Source organism: Lissotriton helveticus, chromosome 4_1 (genome assembly GCF_964261635.1).
Source record: "Lissotriton helveticus chromosome 4_1, aLisHel1.1, whole genome shotgun sequence".
Lineage (NCBI taxonomy): Eukaryota > Metazoa > Chordata > Amphibia > Caudata > Salamandridae > Lissotriton > Lissotriton helveticus.
The window spans coordinates 85,952,757-85,974,048 of NC_136063.1; the positions used below are offsets into that span (position 1 = coordinate 85,952,757).

The following is a 21,292-nucleotide window of genomic DNA, read 5'->3' on the forward strand; positions in this document are numbered from 1 at the left end:
GCCACCTATCAGGGGAAACCGACGATTTATCTTGGGAACAAAGGTCACTGGATGGACCTTTGCCACTAATTACTGTTTTGAAGGCTTCGCAGGATATACAACAGCCTGTCTCGTGGAGTAATCACTGGCGTTGGATCTTCGCTGGTCCAACAGTTCTTCTAGATCCACCAAGAACAGGAAATAATCACTGTTGATCTCAGATGGTCTAAGCATTACTTGAGACCCATCAAGAACTGGAAGTAATCGCTGGCGGTGGGTCTCAGCTGGTTTTCCAGTTCCACAAGACGGATCAACAAGAGGAAACAATCACAGACCTGGGGTCTCAGTTCTTAACCCACCAATAACAGGTAGTGAATTTCAGCTGATTCAAAGGTTCCGCAAGGCCTATCAATAAATGTCATTATTCCAGGTCAGAACTGATTTGAGGTGGACATCTCTTACCCAAGGAGATAAACTTGACATCCTGAAACTGACCCGTCACCTTCACAACACTTCAGGACATGAATCCAACCCCATAAAGGTCAACAAGCACAAATCTCAACAACAAAAGGCCAACAACACAATACTGACTACAGTAACACATTTGCTCCTCCATGCTCAGTATACCTCCTTGCCAATGGCATGTAAAAAGGACTACCTAAAAAGATGATATTCCGTGGCTGGTGGCAAGCAGATACTAAGCGCACATCATCAATAATGTAGACTCAATTCTGTAATCAAGATCTATTCTAGTTGACATTTTGGAATCCAGATTGTGACAGCAGAACAACAGTGCAAAGACACACCGACAAAAGCATGCACACATTCATACACAGCTGCAGAACACAAACCCAGTGTCGCACAAACACAGATGCACATGTGCACACATAATCACAAATACTTCCACATACGCAAACCTGTACATACGCAAACCTATCGACAGACAGGTGCAAACAAACAAAAGTTCATGCACACACTCAAATGATTGTTACCATGCACACATCAAAAGACACATGCACATGCCTGCATGGACACACTGACTGCCACATGCCTAAGATCCATGAATACATACCGTGACATAGCCCATGTGTGTAAAGGTTGGGAGGGTTTTTGCTTCTTTCATGAAGACTCATGAAAAGATCTGGGCCCCTTGGCCCCATTGACACTGACTCCCCACTCAGTATATTTACCTGGTGGAGGCACGACCCAGGCTGCAGGGGGGCCACTGGCCTCTCTGAATCTCTGAACTAGTCAGGCGCATAGCTGTTTTTGGAAAAAAAACGGGCCTAAAGAACCCAGACAGGGAAAATACTTCATTGGAAAGCGGCGACACCGGGCACGGTCTGTTTTACATTAGGCTGGGATGTCAACTCTAGACTAAATTAGTTATACATACAGTGAAAACACAAATACTAATCCAGGATCAGTATAAACAGTTTATTATTTTTTTATTGATATTCTTAACTCTTTTTTATATAGAATTTGTTGTTTTAATAATGTATAGACAAAGATAAATATATTTACAGTCTAAATGCTAATCTATGAACCACATGTTTATATTTCAAACAGCACAATTGTCATTTCAATTCATTTACACACACATCATTTTTTTCTTTTTTCAACTTTAGTAAAAAGAAGTATATATTAAAACCCATAAATCAGGAATAACTTTATGCACAGAGACTGGCGGCTTGTTGACAAACAACGCCTTTCGGCTAGGCCTTCGTCAGGACTCTGTCACAGTGGTTACTAGTGGGTGTCTAGATGACACTGTCCTCGAGCAATTTGATATATATGTCTCTATCCTGGATATATGGTGGCTTCTCTTTAAATCTTCTTTCTATGCCACTATATGGTTATTTTTGCGATACGGCTACAGGTGCATCTCATCAAGATGATGTCCTAATATGTTTATCTTTGTCTATATATTATTTTTTTTAAATTCTATATAAAAAAAGATAAGAATATCAATAAGAAAATAAACTGTTTATTAACCCTGGGCAAAGCACTACGCAACGCTTGCGTAGTTTGCGAAGTTTGCGCTACTTCGCACTACACGAATTGCACGTAGCACAGTGTGAACGTGTGTAGCGTAGTACAGTGGTCTTTTTGTGCTCGCTCACTGTCCTCAACGTCATGTTGGCGACTGCGAGCAAGCAAAATGACATCCCGGCAAGTCGTTTTCCTCTTTCGCGATCAGCAACATCAAGTTGCCGATAACGAGCGTGGAAGATAAACCTCCCGGCATGATTCTCAACTCGCGGAGGCCAGGTTTCTCATTGCGAGTGGGCGGGTATGCTCGCGACCGCTCGCGATGAGAAGCTACCAGTCTGCATTGAGAAAGCTGCTGCTCAAGTAAAAATCGAATCGAGTGGCAGTAAAAGACAGCTTGCACTTGGCAAGATGCCGTTTTCAATGATTGCACAGTGCGGACAAGCATCCGGCACTGTGCAATCATCGCGAACAGCGCACTGCGTAGTTCGTGTAGCGATATGCATAGCTCGCTTAGTGAGAAGTGCGCTTCGCGTAGATAAGCGTAGCGCTACTTCGCAAACTACGCCTAGGCTTACTGTTTATACTTATCCTGGATTAGTATTTGTGTTTTCAATGTATGTATAACTAATTTAGTCTAGAGTTGACATGCCAGCCTAATGTAAAGCCGACCGTGCCCGATGTCACCGCTTTCCAAAGAAGCATGCACAGAGCTGTAAATACATATGATCCTGAACATTTTGAACGAACAGACCTATGACCCTGAAGAACAACTACTGGTAACCATCGATATAGAATCATTATACACTAGCATTCCCCAGGACGCTACACTGGTGGCAGCAGCGCGGGCCCTGGGGTCGATGGAATGGTTCTATGATACCCCCATCACTTTTGTGATGCAATGTATTGAGTTGGCTCTTACAAGAAATTTTTTTGAGTACAAAGGCCAACTGTACTTGCAAACGTCCGGAACATCGATGGGGGCCACATTTGCCCCGAGCCTGGCCTGCATTTATGTGGGCCAGTTCGAGGTAGGTGTGGTCAGCCACCCGACAAACCCCTTCCTGTGTAACATATGTCTATGGAAAAGATATAATGACGACGTCCTCTGTATCTGGAGAGGTACAGAGGACCGGCTCAATATGTTCCTGGACTGGCTCAACAAAGCTGATCCAAGTTTACGCTTCACGTGGACAATAAGTAATACCACAGCGGTCTACCTTGATGTGGATATAGTGGCTGTGGATAACAAACTTATGACCACAGTACATCACAAGAGCATGGATAGAAACTCGCTCCTGCACTATCAATCCTTCCACCCGAGGGCACTCAGGGATAATCTCCCGGTAGGCCAATTTTTAAGGTACAGACGCAACTGTTCCACCACTGAGGCCTTTGTTAACCAGTCAGCTGAATTGGTGACGAAACTGGAACAGAGAGAATACCCACGAAAAATAATCAAGCAGGCACGCAAAAGAGCATTGAATACACCTCGAGAAGCTCTTTTAGAACGCAATAAGAAAACCAAACTAGAGTGTTTACCTGTGGTCACCACTTTTGACCCGATGTCTACAAAGATTAGGCAAATTATCGGGAGGAACTGGTCTCTCCTGGATACACCACATGACAAGATGCCTGCACCCCGATTTGCGTTTAAGAGGGCAGCAAGTCTTCGTGATAAACTAGTGCATACCCGTGGCACAAGCAGTGCAAGGAACGAGAGTACCATCCCCGCGGGGCACTATCCTTGCGGTAGCTGTTCGGTATGTGCTTTAACTACAGCTACAAAAGAAATAACTCTACGCAATGGCAGAACCTGGTATATCACGAAGTTCAGTAACTGTAACACAACGCATGTGATATACAGGCTCACATACAGCTGCGGGTTACATTATATCGGGCTAACCACTCGCAAAGTGAAGGTGCGTATTCAGGAACATCTATGCACGATTCGAGCCAAGAAACTCACAACGCGACTGGTACAACATTGTGTGGAGCAGGGACACAATCAAGACGATCTGAAATGGACAGTCCTTGAGAAAGTCACTGGCGAAACTCATAACTTGGAAATTATTCTGGCAAGAAAAGAAGCCAAGTGGATCTACTCTGAAAAAGCGGAACAGGAGGGCCTCAATGATAACATTGAATGGAACAAAATCAGCAGACGTTGAATAGATGGGGGGTAGTAAGGGGCCCACTATCCCACAGTATCCAAGGGCCGTTTCTCCAGTGGTGTCTGGTCCTCTCTCACTTTAAACACCTAGTTGGGAGATAATTCTAAATATTTAGTCTGGAGACAACATAAATGACAATCTTTTATATATAAAAAACTTGTGGAAGCAGTAGGGGTAGTTTACCCCATCTATCTAATTATGGTTTGGGGTCCCACATAAATTGAATCAAGCATGATTGGATAGGGTACCGAAATTTTCCTCCCACATGATAAAACTGTCTTACATGATTAAATGGCAGGGAACCTATATACACATTTCCCCTAAACCACTTGGGCTGATGTAAGGACGAGTGTCTTTTTGAATATGCTCCATAATATTTAATACTGCTTTAAGATGGCCGCCACTATCATGAAACAGTAACATGCCAACCCCTATCATGATAGCAAAGAATGTACAATGAGGTAGGTGGCGTGATAAATATCCTTACACGCACCTTCAAACAGCTCTTGATTCATGATTGAGGAATAAGATTGTAATAAACACCATCCAGGGTCACAATCGTATTGAAAAACAACACTCCAAGATGTCCGCCGCACGTTACGTGATGGGCGTGACACCTGCGCAGTAGCTACTTCCGGGCCGCATCCCCGGCACTCTCCGAGGACCGTCGGAAGCGCCGGAGGGACGCGGCATAGGTAAGGAGCTAGCGGGAGGGGCGGCAAACTAAGCAACTGTTTAGATGAGGGCCCGCTCGGTGTGCAAGCCTGCCAGTATGAATGCCGGGTTAGAGGGCTTTGTCGGTAATAGTCCTGAACGGGCAGTTTGCGCCTAAGACCAGATAACAAGGGACAGATACCCTTTGATTGTTAGTGGCAGAATAGTAATAGCTATGATTACTATGAATGAAGCACCGGATTATCTTAAGAGGCAAAACCAGCTAACTATTGAGAAATAGAACGTGCCTTTTAGATTTGAGCCATGAACATGGTGGCATTACACCACTCGGTGTCGTCGGCTAAAACCCCATAAAGATACACACCATACTGTTATATGCACTTCGAAATGCATGGCTGTAATTAAGATCTGGTTATAAGATGGGGTATGAAATTTTAACTTTATCTTGCTACTGTCATTTCTGCAGATTGGCTCGTGAATAGTCGAGCCAAGTAGACTCGTGATCTGAAGACGCGTAGTCAAGTGGCTTGCTGGTATCCTCAGACTGGGCAAGCTCAAGGTAACATATGTATGATTGGATGGATCCTTGCCCAATGGAATGCTCATGTTGCAAATAATACTGTAAACTGTAGGACAGTGTTGAACAACTCCGGTTTTTATCTTGTGTGTGTGCAGGTCCTGTACTAATGTGAAGAGTGAGAATAATGACCCTATATTTCACCCTGATGAAGTTGCTCACACAGGAGCAATGAAACATGTCGGTCTATGTCCAATGAAATTAACATGGTAAAGTCTAACCATTTTTAACTGAGAAGTCCTGCAGCAAGGAATAAAGTCAGAGAGCCAGCACGACTTCTCACTTTTTGTATATCTTTGTATGTTGGTTTTCTGTTGGGGTTGGATGGTGAATTCACACACCTAAAATTTACACATCAGAATTGTCTATCTACGTACACTGTCTGTCTTGTGTTAACTTTATTCTCACACACCACTTTGATATTCTTTACTGTGGTTTGTCTTTTCTTCACACACACACAGAGGGTCACCTATGATGAGAAGTGGGTATACCGGCAATCACTAGCTGGGAACCCCCTCGGGTGTTACGTCCGTGAGGTACCCTCTCTGTTTTCTCACATTTTTTACTTTTTGTATTGTATGTGAGGTTACCTGTGCATTCCGTGTTTGGTTAAGCATCCTGACCTTAGGACTTGAACTATTAAATTATAATAGGGATATTGATTATTTTTAATCAAACCCTGATGTCCTAAGTAGTCAATTCTTTGATGCTAGTGGACATAGTAGGGCTCTTTTGTGTAAGATGATTGAGTGGGGGGCTGCCCTACGGTCCTATTCCCCCTTCACCCCTTGTGTAGAACTGTAAATACACAATGACAGATCTTAAACTGCACAAGGCTCACGGCGGCCACTCACCCTCAGGGTGTGATACTGTTCCTCTTCCCTGAGTTTAGACTCCAGCATGTATCCCATCTCTTTCCTCAGAGGACTCAGCCAGTCCTGGAGCTTCACCTGCAGAGAGGAAAACACAAATCACAACTGCATATCTCTAAAGTGAAATAATTCTTACAGTCATGTTCACTATAGAATCATTCACTCATCTGCAGATTGAAAGTACCGCCACACATCCTGATTATAAGCTTTAGGCACAGTTATCAGAATTGAAAGTAGAAACCACACTATTCTGAAACATATGTATCAAGAAACACATCTACAGATTGTAAGTATGAGGTCTCGTTTCCAGATCATGTGTATCAGACACACATGTACAGATTATAAGTTACTTCCACACATGTCCAAATTGTATCAGGTCACTTGTTTCTAGATCATGTGTATCAGCCGCACATGTACAGATTATAAGTTTCAGCCACACATGTACAGATTGTAAGTATCATGTCACATGTTTCTAGATCATATGTACCTGCCGCACATGTACAGATTGTAAGTACCAGGCCACGTTTCTAGATCATATGTACCAGCTGCACATATTCAGGCAGAGATTTCCAGGGCACTCACATACATATTAAAATTCCAGGACAGTCTTATTTGAAAGGTAAGTATCAAGAAGCAGGTGTCCAGATTGCTCCTGAATGTCATTTCCCCCATACGTGTCTCTCCTCTCCTTGCATCCTCAGAGCCTGTCTTATGTGTCCCAGTTTCCTCTCAATGACACCGTGACCATGGCCTACAGAGCAGTCGCAGTCACATTTATTACTACTTCTGATACAGGGACAAATGCAGCGAGAGAGCAGGCATCAGCAACCATTGGAGTGTCTGTGAGAGGGAACAGGCACAGGGCTTACAGAGAGCAGGCACCAGCCTCATGCAGGGTCTGTGCTACGGAACAGGCAAACATAATCAGAGAGAGCTGAGACTAGTTCCTAACAGGCACCAAGAGAGCAGTCGACACCCCTTACAGGGTCAGCCTCTAGGAACAAACACCAGCCTCATACAGGGTCTGCCTCAGAGAACAAACATCAGCCTCATACAGGGTCTGCCTCAGGGAACAAACACCAGCCTCATACAGGGTCTGCCTCAGGGAACAAACACCAGCCTCATACAGGTTCCGCCTCCGGGCGGGAACAAACACCAACCTCATACAGGGACTGTGACAGGGGACAAACACCAGTCTCATACAGAGTCTGCCAAGAGGTACAAACACCAGCCTCATACAGGGTCTGTGACAGGGAACCAATACCAGCCTCATACAGGGTCTGCCTCAGGGAACAAACACCAGCCTCATACAGGGTCTGCCTCAGGGAACAAACACCAGCCTCATACAGGTTCCGCCTCCGAGCGGGAACAAACACCAACCTCACACAGGGACTGTGACAGGGAACAAACACCAGCCTCATACAGGGTCCGCCTCAAGGAACAAACACCAGCCTCACACAGGGTCTGCGACAGGGAGCAAACACCAACCTCATACAGGGTCCACCTCAGGGAACAAGATTGTCTTTCTTGACTGTGACAGTGACTGTGACAGGGGACAAACACCAGCCTCATACATGGACAGTGGCTGGGCACACACACCAGTCTCATACAGGGTCTGTGACAGGGAATAAACACCAGCCTCATACAGGGTCCACCTCAGGGAACAAGATTGTCTGTCTTGACTGTGACAGTGACTATGACAGGGGACAAAGACCAGTCTCATACAGGGTCTGCCAAGGGGAACAAACACCAGCCTCACACAGGGTCTGTGATAGGCAACAAACACCAGTCTCATACAGGGTCTGTGACAGGGAATAAACACCAGCCTCATACAGGGTCCACCTCAGGGAACAAGATTGTCTGTCTTGACTGTGACAGTGACTGTGACAGGGGACAAAGACCAGTCTCATACAGGGTCTGCCAAGGGGAACAAACACCAGCCTCACACAGGGTCTGTGATAGGCAACAAACACCAGCCTCACACAGGGACTGTAACAGGGAAAAATCACCAACCTCATACAGGGTCTGTGACAGGGAAGAAACACCAGCCTCATACAGGCTCTGCGACAGGGAAGAAACACCAGCCTCATACAGGCTCTGCGACAGGTAACAAACACACATTTGAAGCAGCACTGAAAACTAACGCCTTTCCAAGGGAGGCATTAGAGTGGTGCAACGAGGAGAAATACTGTTCCTCGGTTTTCTTATCTTTCTATGTTTGCTGCGTTCTGCAGCACACAAAGAAGGAGCAAAACCCCGTTATTGTATTTGTACAGGAGGGTATCCCTTCCTGTGCAAACACAATCATCCCTGCAATGCATCAAAAGTTCTCCACTCTAAACCATATAGATAAGGTATCCTCAAATCCCAAAAAGTCTTTCAAATGTCAGAAAGCAGGAAGTCAAATATATTCAGGTCCTTAGTATTAATCCAATCGACAACATCGTTGTATTCCAGTTAATCTTTATTGTTCCAATGTTCACATCCAAACCGCAGCCAACACGTGTTTCGTCGTGATATCTAAGGCACAATGACTTCATCAGGGCTGTCCTGATAGGTCTCAACAATAATCCTCTGCTCCTCCATAGAAAGTCTCCACGATCTATCACCGTATACGTAGTATCCAACGTCGTGTATTCGTGGTCATCCAATATCTTCTAATCCAGTATTCTCTAAGTGTCAATCACTCCCCATGGTTTCAAAAGTACAGTAAATTTAAATCTCCTTCGATCCTTGGCATCGGTCACCAATCTCCCCGATTGCAGGTCCCCTATTCTTTGCCGAGAGCGTCTGTACACATGTCCTCATATCATCGGTAGCCGGGTTTTCCGGCAATGCAGGCCCCTTTGCACCATTGTGCAAGGGTGCCTGTGTTGGTGCATGGCTGCTGTTTTAACACCGGAGCAAGGGAGAGCACAGGGGTGCACCATATTCCTGCGTCTTTGAAATGACGCAGCTCAGTGCAGCAAAATTGTCTGTGCTGCCGCGCTGCACCATTTCATTGTAAATAAGCCCCTTACTTTCCAGAGCAAATCTTGTTTTGTGCTGGAAAGTACTCTGAAAGTAATGTAAAGCAACGCGAAACACTACTTTGCATTAATTAGCGCCAAGGGTAGTTTTGTGGGTGGTACATGGGAGAGCCCATGCCACCACTCATGCCTTTTGATGTAAAACCCAAACTACAAACAATAGTAGATAGGGTTTAGCGCCAAAAGTTAATGCAAGGAGGCATTAGGAGGAGACATGTTTTTATTTCTCATTTCTTCTCCCACTTTGCCTGCGTGCTGCACTGTGCAGTGCACATGCAAAGCAGGAAAAGTTTTAAAGTGTGTCTGCAAATAGTATTTTGTACAGGAAGGATACTCTTTCAGTACAAAACCTATGCTAGGCTCAGACACGCACCCTAGCACTAAGGCGCTGAGATGTGCGCCGGCGCCGGCACAGGGCAGCTAAGAGCAGCGCTGGCGCTAGGGAGAAGGAAGGAGAGAGACATATCTTGGTGCTTTCCTGCTCTCTCCCTGTCACGCAAAGCAGCGCTGCGTTCCGTGACTGTTTTGTAAATCTGGCCCTAGGTCACCCCTAAGCATAGCCCTCTTTGACCCGGTGCACTCACTGACATACTGTGTACTCATGAGCCTCGCTCTCTGTAGAGCCCATAGAACTGCTTAAGATCCCGGTGCACTCACTGACATACTGTGTACTCTTGGTCGCCCTTATCTATAAAGCCCTAAGCAGAGCACACCTAGAGATCCTGGTGCACTCACCGATATACTGTGTACTCTTGGGCTTCCTCGTGCATAGAACCCAGAACAATGTTGAGATCTCTGAACACTCACAGGTGTTTCCAAATAAATAAGAGGGGCCTGTACTGAGGTGGAGATGAGAGGTGAGTAGAGGAGAAGAAGAAGAGTGATGAGTAGGAATGTACTGAGAGAGACAATAAGAGGTGAGTAGATTGGGAGGGGTAGCATGATGAGTAGGCATGTACTGAGGAGGGTGATGAGAGGTGAGTGGAGGGTGAGGAGTAGGGTTGGGAGTAAGCATGTACTGAGGGGCTGGTGAGAGGTGAGTAGAGGGTGAGGAGTAGGGTGGTGTGTAGGCGGGTACTGAGAGGGGCCCTGAGAAGTGACTCGGGGGCAGAGGAGTAGGGTGATGAGTAGACATGTACTGAGAGGGGCTGATAAGAGGTGAGTATTTGTAGAGTAATAGGGTGATGAGTTGGCATTCACTGAGGGGGTGATGAAAGGTGAGTAGAGGACGAGGAGTAGGGCGATGAGTAGGTATTTACTGAGAGGGACTGGAGAGATGTGACTAGAGGGTGATGAGTAGGCGTGTACTGAGAGGGGGGAAAGAGAGGTGAGTTAGGGGAGAAGAGTAGGGTGATGAGTACTGCAGGTACTGAGGGGGATGGGAAGTAAGTAGATAAAGAGGAGTAGAGTGAGGAGTAGGCAAGTGCTGAGAGGGGCTGATGAGAGGTGAGTATTTGTAGAGTAGTAGGGTGATGAGTAGGAATGGACTGAGGGAGAACGATGAGAGGTGAGAAGAGGAAGAGGAGTAAGGTGATGAGTAGGCATGTACTGAGAGAGGTTGGTGAGGTGAGTAGAGGGAGAGGAGTAGGGTGATGAGTAGGAATGTACTGAAAGGGGCGATGAGAGGTGAGTAGAGAGAGAGAAGGGTGATGAGTAGGAATGTACTTAGTGGGGGTGATAAGAGGTGGGTAGACGGAGAGTAGTAGGGTGATGAGTAGCCATTGACTGAGAGAGTCGATGAGAGCTGAGCAGTAGCAGCTCCTGGAGTGGGTGCTGAAGGGCAGTGAGGTGGGGCGGGGGAGGGCAGAGTGGGGGGCCTAGTATACTCCGGCATAGAGACGAACAGAGTTCAGTACATAAAAAATAAAATAAAAAAAAACGAATTACATTGCGCACACTGTGAATTTTATTTCTGCATCCACTGTTTAGGATTAAAAACGTAAAGGATGGTGGTGACAGGAAAGTATTAGGAGTTCCTACACCCATCCTTAATTCCAGATTATCGACATGTTTCAGCTGCTTTGTTAGTGCCTACAATTTCAGGCCATCACAGCCTTCATCAGGACCATTCAGATACCAGTATTTTAAATCCCCTCAGTGCCCCCAGTGTCGGGTCTCCGGAACTACTTGTTGGCAGAGCAAGGGGCCCACTCAGTAACTTACTCCAGAAAATCCGTGGCTAGAGAAAAAGGTGAAAAAAGGGTGGGGTCAGTCATACCTGGGGAACGGTTGTCAAATCCAACTAGACTTACTCCATCCAACCAACCAACACTCTTTTTATTAAGGGTATCTGATTCATGCCTCTGTGAGGCGGTGCCAACTCTGTATGCAGACAAAGCAGCCTATAAATATGGTGCCTTGCTTTCTTTTGTCCTTAGTCAGACCTCTCACATATGCTCATTTATATAAACAGGTCAGAAGAACCTTACTCTGCTCAGGCCTTTGTCCTTCACGCATTCCTTTTCCTCCTCCATCCAAGGACAAGAACAGACTCAACTCAATGAGTTTCCAAATAACGCATGCTAGTAAGAGGAGGAGATCCCCTGTAGTCATATTCTGGGGGAAATGAAGACATAAAGGAGACACAGTTTAACATGGGATATCATTGTACACTTCATTTATTTAAATCATACGTTTTTTGTTGGGTAATCTCCATCCGTCCCAACTTTGAATCATTAATCTTTAATGCCTCTTATTCCAAATGCATACCAGAACATTTTCTTCATTCACAAATAGGTCATCCAAAATAGATCATCCCAATGCATTTCGGGCTGGGGTTGCCCTTCATCAGGGGTTGACAAATCTATAAGAAGATATCAATGCGGTAGAAATGAGTAACATCCAACAGTTATATATATATGCAAATATGCAATAGATTGATGGCAAAAAAAGGTCAGCAAAACTAGAAAAAGAATCAACCAGGCTCACATCCTGACAAATGTTAAAAGCGGAGAAAACCTTTGTTAGGATCACATCATGCGAAAGTCCACAATTAAGTGACGAATCATGGGAGAGCTCAATCATAAAGACAAAGACGATAAAGATAGCACCTCGAGTATTATAGAACTTTAAATTCCAGTGAATGAATCATGCAGAAATGTCACCGTAAAGAGCGCACAAAGAAAATAAGAACAGTGCCCTGTGTATACCAGAACATGCCCGTGGATAAAGTGGATCAAAAGTCTTGAAAGTGTTGCAAGTAAGAACACCATGTGTTGTTAAATAGAAACAGACTTCTAGAGAAAAATTAAGAAAGTGAAAGAAGGCAAAACTCAGACTTGGAAAGGTGCTGTCAGTGTCCAACATCGTTGTCAACTAAACAGACACATAAGTTAACCATTCCTTGTTGAAACTGCAACAATTGTAATACCATTACAAAAGGATATAGGATTTCCCACCATGGAAGGGTAACAAAATACAACTCAAAGCTATCGCTAACTGTGACTCTACAAATGTAGTTTACCTACTGAGGTGCCAATGTGGCTTGGCATTTGTTGGAAAAGCAGAAAGAAAAATTAAAACCAGATTCAATGAACAGAAGAGCAACATAAGGACAAAAAATTTGAAATCTGTCATTTCATCACATTTTTGGGAATTTAGTCACAATATTTACCAACTGAAATTTATGATTCTTGAAACAGTGAACACCAAAGAGGGCAGAGACAATCGTACATTTCTTCTACCAAGAGAATACTTCTGGATAAAGAAACTGGATACTCTCATGCCTAATGGTCTTAATGATAGGATGAAATTCAGTTGTTTTTTATGAGCTGATTGTTTATGAATTCTTGATGTTTCAGCAGATTTGAAAATATGAGGCAAATTACATCTATATTCACTATGTTGTCAAGTTCAGTGTTAATTCACAGATTACCTCTTCATCTGATTTTGTTTAACTTTGAGCTTGCTCACAATGTTTCAGGCGCCAGCAAATGTCCTGATTAACATTTGTCGTTTTTTTTCTGCACCACTTTAAGATGATTACTGTTCACACTTCTTTCTCTAGTCCTGTTTCTAGTTTGATGATTCTATTGTGATAAATAGTCCCTCGTCACTCACACACTTGTGTCAACATGGCAGAACATTTGAATGCGCTATAGCATCGAAGATCGAGAAGTAAGATTTGTAAACATTTTCACAAGGTGTCTGAGTTGTAAACACTGACATTCTACATATTTTAATAATTCTGGGTACTGATAGCACCTTTCTAAGTCTGAGTTACGCATTCTTTCCCTTTCTTAGTTTTTCTCTAGTAGTCTGTTTCTATTTAACAACACATGGTGTTCTTACTTGCAACGCTTTCAAGTCTTTCGATCAACTTTATCTATGGAACGGGGCTCTGTTCTTATTTTCTTTGTGCACTCTTTACCGTGAAATTTAAGCATGAATCATTCACTGGAATTTAAGGTTCTTGAATACATGTGGTGCTATCTTTATTGTCTTTGTCTTTACGATTGAGCTCCCGCATGATTTGTCACTTAATTGTGGTGTTTCGCATGATGTGCATCTTACTAAGGCGCTCTTTGGGGCATATTAGCAAGGAATTGTGATATTTATCACAAAACCGGTTAGCATGTTTTTTTATCGCTGCCTATCGATGGATATGGTAGTGGAGAAAACATGCTATTAGCAACGTTTTTCTCCATTGTGCTAAAATATCCAGCGATAGCGGCAAAATGCGGGAATATCGCTGGAAATCCAGCGATATTAATGCATTAACGGCAATTGGGGCTTAACCTGACAAGCCACCTCCCATTGAATACACAGTCATCCTATTAGAAGGCGTTAGAGTCTAGCAATAATCACGCTTAGGGCAACTTTTTTTATCACTAAACTTGCGTTGCTAATAGGTGATAGCTCTGTTAGCGACCGCTTTCAGTCGCTAACAGTTTGGGTACGCCCACTTTGCATGTCATTAGCGATTAATATCTCTGCCATGCAAAGAGATTGCCCAAACCGGTCGCTATCGCCTAAAAGCTGTCGCTAACTGTTGTTAGCGACAGCTTGCTGATAGGGTGATAAAAATATTGCCGCTTTAGCTGGAAAAAGTCCAGCTAAAGCATCGATATTGCCCTTGCTAATATGCCCCCTTGTTTTTGACATTTGTCACAATGTGAACCTCGATACCTCCTTGGGTGATTCTTTTTCTTTTTTCACTGACCTTTTTTTTGCCATCAATCTTTTGAATATGTGCTTTCTGTTGGATATTACTCGTTTTCACCGCACTCATATCTTTTTGTAGATTTGTTTTCCCCTGATGAAGGGCGAATTCAGCCCGAAATGCATTGGGATGATGTATTTTGGACGATCTATTTGTGAATAAAGAACATTTCCTGATATGCATTTGGAATAATAGTCAATAAAGATTAATGATTCAAAATTGGGAGGGATGAGATTACCCAACAAAAAACGTATGATTTAAATACATTTCATGATTGAAAATCAATGTACGTGTTGAACTGGTGATTAGTGTCAAATACTCCCACCAGTCAGACACATTGGCAGTGCACCAAGTGGCGCTTCCCAGTGATGGGAACGCAATTTGTTTTACTTGTTATTAAGGTTCTGTGATCAGAAGCGATTCCGTGCTACACGCTGCAACCTTAGCACCTTTCTTTATAAATGACAAACACAAGTGCGTGAACCACTTTATTGATACATTCTTTAATCCCTAATCCCAAGTCTGAGATGTACACGCCTCTTGCTCTTCCAAAGCCCTTCTCACAGTGTGTGACCTTTAATCCCAGGCCTAAAACAGACGCACCTTGTGCTCTTCCAAACCCCTTCCCACAGTGTGTGACCTTTAATCCCGGGCCTGCCACAGACAAGCTTTGTGTTCTTACGGAACCCATTCTCACAGTGTGGGACCTTAAATCGGGGCCGGCCACACATGCACCATGTGCTCTTCCATACCCCTGCTTACAGTCTGACTTTTAATCCCGGGCCTATGACAGACGCACCTTGTGCTCTTCCAAACCCCTTCTCACAGTGTGGGACCTTAAATCAGGGCCGGCCACACATGCACCATGTGCTCTTCCATACCCCTTCTTACAGTGTGACTTTTAATCCCGGGCCTACGACAGACGCACCTTGTGCTCTTCCAAACCCCTTCTCACAGTGTGTGACCTTTAATCCCCGGTTTACGACAGACGCACCTTGTGCTCTTCCAAACCAATTCTCACAGTGTGTTACCTTTAATCCAGGGCCTTCGACAGACGCACCTTGTGCTCTTCCAAACCCCTTCTCACAGTGTGGGACCTTAAATCGGGGCCGGCCACACATGCACCATGTGCTCTTCCATACCCCGCTTTACAGTGTGATTTTTAAACCCGGGCCTACGACAGACGCACCTTGTGCTCTTCCAAACCCCTTCTAACAGTGTGTTACCTTTAATCCCGGGCCAACGACAGACGCACCTTGTGCTCTTCCAAACCCCTTCTCACAGTGTGTGACCTTTAATCCCCGGCCTACGACAGACGCACCTTGTGCTCTTCCAAACCCCTTCTCACAGTGTGTGACCTTTAATCCCGGGCCTACGATAGATGCACCTTGTGCTCTTCTAAACCGCTTCCCACAGTGTGTTACCTTTAATCCCGGACCTGCGACAGATGCACCTTGTGCTTTTACAGAACCCCTTCTCACAGGGGGTGACCTTTAAGCCCGGGCCTATGACAGACGCACCTTGTGCTCTTCCAAACCCATTCTCACAGTGTATTACCTTAAATCCCGGGCCTACGACAGACCCACCTTGTGCTCTTACAGAACCCCTTCTCACAGTGTGTGACCTTTTAATCCAGGGCCTACAACAGACGTATCTTGTGCTCTTCCAAACCCATTCTCACAGTGTGTTACCTTTAGTCCCGGGCCTACGACAGACGCACCTTGTGCTCTTCCAAACCCCTTCTCACAGTGTGTGACCTTTAATCCCAGGCCTAAAACAGACGCATCTTGTGCTCTTCCGTACCCCTTCTCACAGTGTGTGACCTTTAATCCCGGGCATTCCACAGACAAGACTTGTGCTCTTACAGAACCCCTTCTCACAGTGTGTGACCTTTAATCCTGGGCCTAGGACAGACGAACCTTGTGCTCTTCCAAACCCCTTCTCACAGTGCGTTACCTTTAATCCCGGGCCTACGACAGACGCACCTTGTGCTCTTACAGAACCCCTTCTCACAGGGAGTGACCTTTAATCCTGGGCCTATGACAGACGCACCTTGTGCTCTTCCAAACCCCTTCTCACAGTGTGTGACCTTTAATCCCGGGCCTGCCACAGACAAGCCTTATGCTCTTACGGAACCCATTCTCACAGTGTGGGACCTTAAATCGGGGCCGGCCACACATGCACCATGTGCTCTTCCATACCCCTGCTTACAGTGTGAATTTTAATCCCGGGCCTACGACAGACGCACCTTGTGCTCTTCCAAACCCCTTCTCACAGTGTGTTACCTTTAATCCCGGGCCAACGACAAATCGCACCTTGTGCTCTTCCAAACCCCTTCTCACAGTGTGTTACCTTTAATCCCGAGCATACGACAGACGCACCTTGTGCTCCTCCAAACCCCTTCTCACAGTGTGTGACCTTTAATCCCCGGTTTACGACAGACGCACCTTGTGCTCTTCCAAACCAATTCTCACAGTGTGTTACCTTTAATCCAGGGCCTTCGACAGACGCACCTTGTGCTCTTCCAAACCCCTTCTTACAGTGCGACTTTTAATCCCGGGCCTACGACAGACGCACCTTGTGCTCTTCCAAACCCCTTCTCACAGTGTATTACCTTTAATCCAGGGCCTGCGACAGACACACCTTGTGCTCTTCCAAACCCCTTCTCACAGTGTTGGACCTTAAATCGGGGCCGGCCACACATGCACCATGTGCTCTTCCATACCCCGCCTTACAGTGTTACCTTTAATCCCGGGCCAACGACAGACGCACCTTGTGCTCTTCCAAACCCCTTCTCACAGTGTGTGACCTTTAATCCCGGGCCTACGACAGACGCACCTTGTGCTCTTCCAAACCCATTCTCACAGTGTGTTACCTTAAATCCCCGGCCTACGACAGACCCACCTTGTGCTCTTCCAAACCCCTTCTCACAGTTTGTGACCTTTAATTCCGGGCGTACGACAGACGCACCATGTGCTCTTCCAAACCTATTCTCACAGTGTGTTACCTTTAATCCCGGGCCTACAACAGACGCACCATGTGCTCTTCCAAACCCATTCTCACAGTGTGTTACCTTTAAACCCGGGCCTACAACAGATGCACCTTGTGCTCTTCCAAACCCATTCTCACAGTGTGTTACCTTTAATCCCGGGCCTACAACAGACGCACCTTGTGCTCTTCCAAACCCATTCTCACAGTGTGTTACCTTTAATCCCGGGCCTACGACAGATGCACCTTGTGCTCTTCCAAACCCCTTCTCACAGTGTGTGACCTTTAATCCCGGGCCTAAAACAGACGCATCTTGTGCTCTTCCATACCCCTTCTCACAGTGTGTGACCTTTAATCCCGGGCCTACGACAGACGCACCTTGTGCTCTTCCAAACCCCTTCTCACAGTGTGTTACCTTTAATCCCGAGTCTAGCACAGACGCACCTTGTGCTCTTCCAAAGCAATTCTCACAGTGTGTTACCTTTAATCCCGGGCCTACGACAGACGCACCTTGTGCTCTTCCAAAGCAATTCTCACAGTGTGTTATCTTTAATCCCGGGCCTACGACAGACGCACCCTGTGCTCTTCCAAACCCCTTCTCACAGTGTGTGACCTTTAATTCCGGGCCTACGACAGACGCACCTTGTGCTCTTCCAAACCCCTTCTCAAAGTGTGTGACCTTTAATCCCCGGCCTACGACAGACGCACCTTGTGCTCTTCCAAACCCCTTCTCACACTGTGTTACCTTTAATCCCAGGCCTACGACAGACGCACCTTGTGCTCTTCCAAACCCCTTCTCACACTGTGTTACCTTCAATCCCAGGCCTAAAACAGACGCACCTGGTGCTCTTCCAAACCCCTTCTCACAGTGTGTTACCTTTAATCCCGGGCCTGTGACAGACGCACCTTGTGCTCTTCCAAACCCATTCTCACAGTGTGCGACCTTTAATCCCAGGCCTACGACAGACGCACCTTGTGCTCTTCCAAACCCATTCTCACAGTGTGTTACCTTTAATCCCGGGCCAACGACAGACGCACCTGGTGCTCTTACAGAACCCCTTTTCACAGTGTGTGACCTTTAATCTCGGGCCTACGACAGACGCACCTTGTGCTCTTCCAAACCCATTCTCACGGTGTGTTACCTTTAATCCCGGGCCAACGACAGACGCACCTTGTGCTCTTACAGAACCCCTTCTCACAGTGTGTGACCTTTTAATCCAGGGCCTACGACAGACGCACTTTGTGCTCTTCCAAACCCATTCTCACAGTGTGTTACCTTTAATCCCGGGCCAACGACAGACGCACCTTGTGCTCTTACAGAACCCCTTCTCACAGTGTGTGACCTTTTAATCCAGGGCCTACGACAGACGCACTTTGTGCTCTTCCAAACCACTTCTCACAGTGTATGACCTTTATTCCCGGGCCTACGACAGACACACCTTGTGCTCTTCCAAACCCCTTCTCACAGTGTGTGACCTTTATTCCCGGGCCTACGACAGACGCACCTTGTGCTCTTCCAAACCCCTTCTCACAGTGTGTGACCTTTATTCCCGGGCCTACGACAGACGCACCTTGTGCTCTTCTAAACCCCTTCTCACAGTGTATGACCTTTATTCCCGGGCCTACGACAGACGCACCTTGTGCTCTTCCAAACCCCTTCTCACAGTGTGTTACCTTAATCCTGGGACTGCGACAGACTCACCTTGTGCTCTTCCACACCCCTTCTCACAGTGTGTTACCTTAAATCCCCGGCCTACGACAGACCCACCTTGTGCTCTTCCAAACCCCTTCTCACAGTTTGTGACCTTTAATTCCGGGCGTACGACAGACGCACCATGTGCTCTTCCAAACCTATTCTCACAGTGTGTTACCTTTAATCCCGGGCCTACAACAGACGCACCATGTGCTCTTCCAAACCCATTCTCACAGTGTGTTACCTTTAAACCCGGGCCTACAACAGATGCACCTTGTGCTCTTCCAAACCCATTCTCACAGTGTGTTACCTTTAATCCCGGGCCTACAACAGACGCACCTTGTGCTCTTCCAAACCCATTCTCACAGTGTGTTACCTTTAATCCCGGGCCTACGACAGATGCACCTTGTGCTCTTCCAAACCCCTTCTCACAGTGTGTGACCTTTAATCCCGGGCCTAAAACAGACGCATCTTGTGCTCTTCCATACCCCTTCTCACAGTGTGTGACCTTTAATCCCGGGCCTACGACAGACGCACCTTGTGCTCTTCCAAACCCCTTCTCACAGTGTGTTACCTTTAATCCCGAGTCTAGCACAGACGCACCTTGTGCTCTTCCAAAGCAATTCTCACAGTGTGTTACCTTTAATCCCGGGCCTACGACAGACGCACCTTGTGCTCTTCCAAAGCAATTCTCACAGTGTGTTATCTTTAATCCCGGGCCTACGACAGACGCACCCTGTGCTCTTCCAAACCCCTTTGTAGTGTAGTTCCTAGTTTCCCACTAGGCCCTGCGCATTGGAATAACATAAACAGTAGTATCGACGTGGAACTGCTTATATTCCAGGCCTCCACTGACTATGCTAAACTTAATTGGGTTGTGTTACCAACTAGCTCAGAGGTCACTGGAAACTTTCTTCTCTGCATAGGAAGTGATCAGCTTCCTTGGCACAGACAAGAAGGGATTCAGTTTTCCAACAACCGTGCAACATGACAACTTTGCTCCTCAGATCAAGAGTCGATCTCTAGGGTCGTGTGAAACAATAGACATAGATTTCACTCAGTCAGTCTAGTGCAGTTTACTTTCACAGTATGTAGAGAATAGAGAGACGGGCGTGTATCAATAAAGGTTAACATTTATTGAACAGTCTTTCTTCTCGTACAAGAGAAATGTATTGCCACAATTGCAATAACTGTTATTATAAAAAGTACGTACAGTAAGATAAGAATAGCGAAATAGAACTGTAAAAGCATTGATATGGTTTCTTAGCCATACAATGGTTTAAAAGTAATAAAACATATATACAGTCATATATACATTAGGCTAACATACTCAACTGGTGCTTCTAACTAAGCCTACCCCAGTGTGCCTGACCTAGGCCTAACACGTGAGAAGGGGGAGTAAGTAAGTAGCTTAAGTTAAGTTGGTTTTGCCAAGGTTTGTTTCAAGAATTCTCTTCTAAGGGTTTAGTCAACACCATACCTCTGAATAGAATGATGGAGGATTGGTATCTCCTTCAGGGGTCTCTCTCGATATCCCAGTCACCCGCGAGGGTAAACCGGAAGCGCCGGGACTGGATTTCTCTGCACGAGAAAGGCAGCGGCTTCTCTCAGCGCGTCGGGAGGAAGGAGGGGTGACAGCGTCCGCGGGCAGCTGGGCTGGATGTCTTCGCAGAGGACGGCTGCACGGCTCCTCAAGCGTACTGCACCATAGGTCGCGCTGTAGCGGCGATAATGGTAATCAGCAGCTTCACCACCACAGGATAGCAGGCTGCAGTGACAGAGTGCTAGTTTTTACCAACACGGGTCATGCAGGCAGCTGGCATCAGCAACAGGCAACGCACATTGCTTAAGGCAACGTTGGTAATATTTATACCTGACAGGTGCCGGGTTTGACGCAAGTTTGCTGGACATAAGACGTCAATTAAAGATGTCACTAGGAAGTGACAGTTATCAGTTGCTCATTAGAGTTCCATTACTAATCAAAACATAGCAAGCGGGGATTTCCAGGTTTGCTAAGTTTTTATCTTGTTGAAGAACTCGGAGTGTTATCTAGGAATATCAGATAGTGACTACTGCTCTGTCATTGCACTAATTGGTCGCAAAGGAAGTAGCAGAGAGTCATGCTGGAATGTGGCTCTGTTCGTGTGAGGCC

The 21,292-nt window shown here is 45.8% G+C and overlaps 1 protein-coding gene across 1 annotated transcript in view; it reads right to left on the minus strand.

The window, feature by feature from the left end:
* The window catches only part of LOC144827025 (E3 ubiquitin-protein ligase TRIM39-like), a 129,600-nt gene that overhangs the window by 65,410 nt on the left and 42,898 nt on the right, over nt 1–21,292 (minus strand). Inside the window, exon 2 of the mRNA XM_078685491.1 lies at nt 6,252–6,347. Within this exon, the coding sequence (XP_078541617.1) occupies nt 6,252–6,347 (96 nt within the window). The remainder of the gene's footprint in view (nt 1–6,251; nt 6,348–21,292) is intronic.